At 30.3% G+C, this 5,910-nt stretch overlaps 1 protein-coding gene across 7 annotated transcripts; it reads left to right on the forward strand.

The window, feature by feature from the left end:
• The first annotated feature begins 3,627 nt into the window (after nucleotides 1–3,627).
• On the forward strand, nucleotides 3,628–5,910 carry LOC109794106 (Tetratricopeptide repeat (TPR)-like superfamily protein). Of its 7 annotated transcripts, none has more exons than XM_020353571.3 (3): nucleotides 3,639–3,790; nucleotides 3,875–4,129; nucleotides 4,614–5,910. In XM_020353571.3, the coding sequence occupies exons 2-3, from the start codon at nucleotides 4,046–4,048 to the stop codon at nucleotides 5,586–5,588; spliced, it is 1,059 nt and encodes a 352-aa protein (XP_020209160.2). In that variant the 5' UTR covers nucleotides 3,639–3,790; nucleotides 3,875–4,045; the 3' UTR covers nucleotides 5,589–5,910. The 7 variants fall into 7 exon arrangements, with proteins under 7 accessions (XP_020209159.2, XP_020209160.2, XP_020209162.2 ...); XM_020353573.3 differs by having other exon boundaries at nucleotides 3,640–3,790; nucleotides 4,020–4,129; XM_020353572.3 differs by having other exon boundaries at nucleotides 3,641–3,790; nucleotides 3,882–4,129.

Genomic DNA, 5,910 nt, shown 5'->3' on the forward strand with positions numbered 1-5,910 from the left:
TTGATATGAGGGAGTGGCATAAGCAAGATAGAGTCAAGTGTGCATGAAATTCGAGGAAGTACTATGTTGTTGTTCAAGTGTTCATTGACATTGTAACAACTCATGATCCAAATCCTTTGAACTAGATGCTACAACCCCAGATGTTATTACTATCTTTAAATGCTACTTTTTTAGTCCGATATAAGTGGAAATATGAAGAGTATATTTTGTCACTATATTACTACTATGTATCATTTGTCACTTTTATCCATGTATCATTTGTCACTTTTATCCATTAAATTTGATTGATGTATTTTGTAAGTGTTTATTGAATCACAATTTCATTAAAGACAATCCATCCTTTTAGATATCATATACTTTTGTGTGATATTACTTTATTTGCATATTATTATTCGTTCTTCATTGTACTTCTAAATGAAGATAAATGGTATAATATATATGATGACATCATGTTCTGAGCTTAATTTTGAAAGAATCAAGATGAATGGGTTAGATTTGAAGAAAGAAAGTCTAAGCTCTTATCGAGTCTTAGGTCCCTTTTTAGCTTGTTTTCTCTTTCCATTCTTTATGTATATGTTTCCTAGTAAATATTTTTCTTTATTTTGATTTTATATCTTAGATCGAGTGCATGGATTTTTGTCCTTGTATTAATTCTTAGATTGGGGTGTAATTAGTAATTTAAGAAATGTGTAACTAGAAAATGACCATTTGTTAATCTTGGGCTTGGATGGGTCGAATGTTTTTTACACATGGTCAAACATGGCTTGGTTATAGATGTATGCATGGTTGGTCCAAGTGGATTAGATGACCAAGATATGTGGGGACCACACGTCTCCTAGTTCATTCAAGTGACCAACATGTCACATGATCTTGTCTAGTCACATCAAACACATGTGTCACTAGAGCTGTCAAGGCCCACCTTGATCTACTTTAAAAACGAGCCAACCCAACCTGACTCACTTTTGATTTTTTCAAAAAAAATTTGGCCCAGCCCGGCCCACTATGGGTTGGTGGGTTATACAGGCCAGCCCACCAGCCCACCAAAAATTAAAAAAAAATTATCAACAAGATTCAAAATTTTAAATTAATTATAAATTAACATAATAATCATAAAATTAGCATCATTAATAGTCATAAGACATAATTCATCATACAAAATTAAATACAATTCATGATAAAAGTCTAAAATAAAAAATTTTCAATATCCCATTATATAAAATTAACTACAAATCATACTTAAATTTTTATTGCAAAAAAAATGGTGGATTGGTGGGCTACCCGACCCACCAAGGGTTTAGCCCGGGTGGGCCAGGTTGGCCCACGGATCCCGGCCCACTTTGACAGCTCTATGTATCACATGTCAAGTTTTTATTGACTCACCTCGATCTAGATGTTGGCTTGTCCACATGGCAAGCCTCTATTGGCTACTTTAGATCTAGATATTGGCCTCTGGTTGGCTTATTTGGATGAAATTTAGTTAGCCATAGTTAAGGATTAGTTAGCTTAAGTATACACTAAACTAGCTTGGCTTATTTTTTAACTTAGGTTAGCTTAGTTTTCACTATAAGCTACTAATTCCTAGACAAGTCTTTTAACTTGTGTATTCAAATCACTTTTGAGTTTATATGATATTGAATTCATAAATTCTTTCTTCTCAAAGTCTTTGTTTTCTCTTGATGAGTAACTTCTCTTTAAGTTCTTTTATCAATGAATCTTTCTTGTGGCAAGAATAACCTTTTAGCTTATCTTTCTCCATAGAAAGTGGCATAGACATTTTTGTCCTTTTCCATCATTTTTTTTGAGTTTGAAGCTTCAAAAAATCATGAAAGAAGATATGGAGTTTAATGGAGACTAAAAGAGAAGAAACTACAACCACTTCTCCACTAATTTTCATCAACACATATAATCAATTTTTTAGAATGATATTAGGCCTACAAATATATATATATATATATATATATATATATATATATATATATATATTATTTTCCTCAACTAAAATAGTTGCTATGACCAAGCAACTATATAAATTTTGGCATATTTCTAATCGATTGAGCCTTACCTAGCCATATCTTTATAAATTTTTGGTCAGTTTTGGAATTAAATTGTTAAGTATATTGGATTGATACGTGTGATTGAATGATTAAGTATCTTTCATGTTAACTTGAGTAGTTTCTAATTTTCTATAAGCATCTCATAATGAATGTGGGGGATGATATAGATATGCACAAATTAAATTAATTTGCTTTGTGTCAAATGACTTTTTTTTTCTTTTATCCATGTGTTAAATATGGTTGATTTATTCGGTAGAAACTAATTTACGCCATCACTTTAATTTAGGCCATCACTTTGATCTTATTAAATTTGATTGATGCATGTTGTCTAAATCATGAAATAAAAATTATTTAAATATGTTTTAAGTCTTTAAAATTTAAAACTGATATTTTTAGTTTTTGTAATTTTAATTGATGTTGTATAATTTTTTTAATTTGTCACTTTTAAATATATTATTAATGACTTAAAGGATTAAAACAAAATTTTAAAAAATTATATAAATTAAAAAAATTATTTTAAATTTTAAAAAATAAAAATAAATTTATCTTAAATTTAAAAAATTAAAAATATATTTTAGCCGATAAAAATTCTGTTCATGAGAAAATTGAATGAGATAATGTAATGCTGATTAAGATTTTCTCATGATTTGTTAACTCTAGCGAGAATTCCTCTCATGAATAATGTTTTTTAAATAGTTGCTAGAGGGACCAAGCTACGTTGCTGGTATTTCATATACTGTAATTATGTAACATTATTAATTTTGTAGGTTTTGCATTTTTAGAAGGTGAAGATATTTGGCCTTGAAATCAAATATTATCCTATTTGTCTTAGTAATCAAAATGAATTTGTGATGTTGATATTTTAGATAAACTATTTTTAAATAAATATATATATTTTTATCTTATCTTGATATGAAAATACATGCAATTAAAATACCTATGATGTTTATTTTGAAATTTATGTGATATTGTTATTTTCAACGATTTATAATCAAAATTGATTTTTTTAATTTAAAATAATCATTTCGTATTATGAATGTATTATAGTAGTTAATGATATTTTGTAGGTTTTAAATACATTGTGAATTAAAAATATCTTGTAACTTTATTGAGGAAAAAATAATTAAATACAATGTTTAGTACTATTTCTGAATGATTAATTTTTTTTTAATATTAAAATTAATTTCAATTATTTAATATTTTTTAGTAAATTAAATATTAAAAGTTTAATTTCTTAATAAATATTTAAAAATAAAATTTTGCTTAGATAAAAGTTGAAATATTATATCTAAATAAAGTAATTGAAATGTATTAAAATTACTCTATCCAAATAATTTTTTTTAGAAAAGAAAAGAAATTTAATTGAAAGTAATTTAAATTTTTAGAATTTAAAATTATCTGAATCATTAAAATGCCTCATGAATTCAACGGTTTGATTCACTGTTCAGAGAATTCCTCCGGTGCACAAATCGGGATTGAATAATGACGTGTTCTTCTCCGCACCCAAATTACGAGGTTTAATACAGGGGCTTTTCTGTAAAAACACAAACATAAACAACATTATTTCTTGGGTTGTTTATGTGTGCACCCTAAAACGTAAAAAACACAAACGAGGTAATCTGATTTGATCTGCGAATGATGTTAGGAGGTGCAACAGTGAGGTGCTTTTCGCTGATTAAACTTTCTCTTTTCCGCTTTCGATTCAAACTCTGCTCTCCTCTTTCGACAACCATTCGGTACCTCTCTAAATCTTTTTTTTTTTCTTTTTTTTTTTCTCTCCATTTGTTTCTTCTAATTATTTACTCTGCTTTGAATGAAAGTATATAGAGTTCCTATGGTGGGTGGGTCTCAGAACCTCCGATCGTGAGTGATGATTATCAATATATTACTTACTGCCTTTGTAATTTGTTATGCACAATAACTTTGGATTTTACTGTAAGTTGAGTGGTTATTGTTGTTGTTGAGGTTCAAACTTGTTTTATCATGAAGAAATGACCAGTGTGAGAGTTGAGGAAGCATTGAAAATATTGTTTCATATGTTAAGGAGTGCAAGAGGACACAAAACTGTCTCTAAGGTGAGGTTGTCTATAAGTTCCACAGATAAAGGTGTATATATATATATATATATATATCACTTTGATATATAAATGAATTTTGACATATAGTATACTTCAAGTTCATGCCTAGGTCTACACTATGGCAAGTGGCAACTTATTTTAGTTTAGCTTTAGCCCCTAAATAGTTAATACTTGGCTTACTTTTTTATGGTCTCATGTCATTTTTTGAATGTTTGGCATTTGGCAGCATTATACAAGTAAATGTCTTTTGGATAAGCAGTTTTCAGTCACAGCTGTCTTGGATTATCATTGATTTAAACTTCTTTATGAAGAATGCACAATTAATTAACTCAAAATTTTTTTAGTCTAAATGATTATGATTTATGATTGCCGTTACAATATTGATCTGTATCATTCCCATCACAACCAAACTATTTTAAATACGACTGTTTTTAAATTTTAACCAGTAAAAGTTAATTCATTGGCACTTGGCAGTTTTCAGGTTTATTCAACAGAGGTGTCCCCTGGCATAGAGAGAGTGACAGATGAAGTCCTGAAAGAATTTCTTGCCACTGTTGAAAATGCACCAGCACCCAGTGTAAAAGTCTATTACACATATATCAATAAGATGTGCAAGGCTGGAAATCTTTCAGCTGCCAGTAAAATGCTACAAACTTTAAGTGATAAAAACATTTTTGTTACTCCTGATGTGTATAATCTCATATTAGTGGAGACAAGTCAGAAGAATGACATTGACCTTTCTTGTCAAATTTTCAAGAAATTATTGTTGTCATGTAAATCTCCAAGTGCAACTTCATGCCTTAAGTTTGCCCAGGCTTTCACAAAAGTAAATGATTGTGTGGAGCTTCTCAGGTTTCTTGAAGAAATATCAGAAATAACCACATCATCCTTCATCAACAATATCATTTTTGCCTTTGCCAAATGTGGACAGAAAGACAAGTCCTTAGTGCTATTTGAACATCTTAAAAGGCAGAGTTATGGTCTGGACTTGGTCACATATAATATCGTTCTAGATATCTTGGGTCAGACAGGCCGTGTGTATGAAATGCTTGATGTGTTTGCATCCATAGAGGAAACTGGTTTTATTCCGGATACTGTTTCTTACAATACGCTAATAAATGGCTTGCGGAAGGCTGGAAGATTTGATATGTGCTTTGCGTATTTTAAGGAAATGACTGAGAATGGGATTGAACCAGATCTGCTTACATATACTGCAATAATTGAGAATTTTGGCCGATCAGGAAATGTTGAGGAATCATTGAAATGCTTTAGGGAGATGAAACTGAAGGGGGTTCTTCCTTCAACATATATCTATCGATCACTAATCCATAATTTAAACAAAACAGGGAAGGTTGAGTTGGCAACAGAACTTCTAGAGGAGTTGAATTCACCATCAACTTGTCTGGCTGGTCCAGCGGATTTCAAGCAGAAAAGAAGGCAAAGAAGCACTTTATAAGTCAGAGTTTTTAGTTTCACTTGTCTGAGGTATTCAAGTTCCCAAGTTTACATTGGTATATCCTTCTCTGCAATGTCTTAGTTGGAACATGATGCTGATCATCGTGTGTGTATGTATGACTGTTGATGATAGAGACGTGCGAGGGATGGTTATAGTAATGATCAATTGAATTTCATCATTACTTCCAAGTTCCAAGCTATATAGGAATGATTAGCTAATTTGTCGAGGCATTCTTTGAATTTTTTCATCAAATAGAGACTGCTCAGTGTATAATTGTTGTTCAGTGTCTAGTGGGGAAAATGCATAGCATGGTAATTACTCA

This window comes from Cajanus cajan, chromosome 10, assembly GCF_000230855.2.
Source record: "Cajanus cajan strain Asha chromosome 10, NIPB_CcT2T_4, whole genome shotgun sequence".
Taxonomy (NCBI): domain Eukaryota; kingdom Viridiplantae; phylum Streptophyta; class Magnoliopsida; order Fabales; family Fabaceae; genus Cajanus; species Cajanus cajan.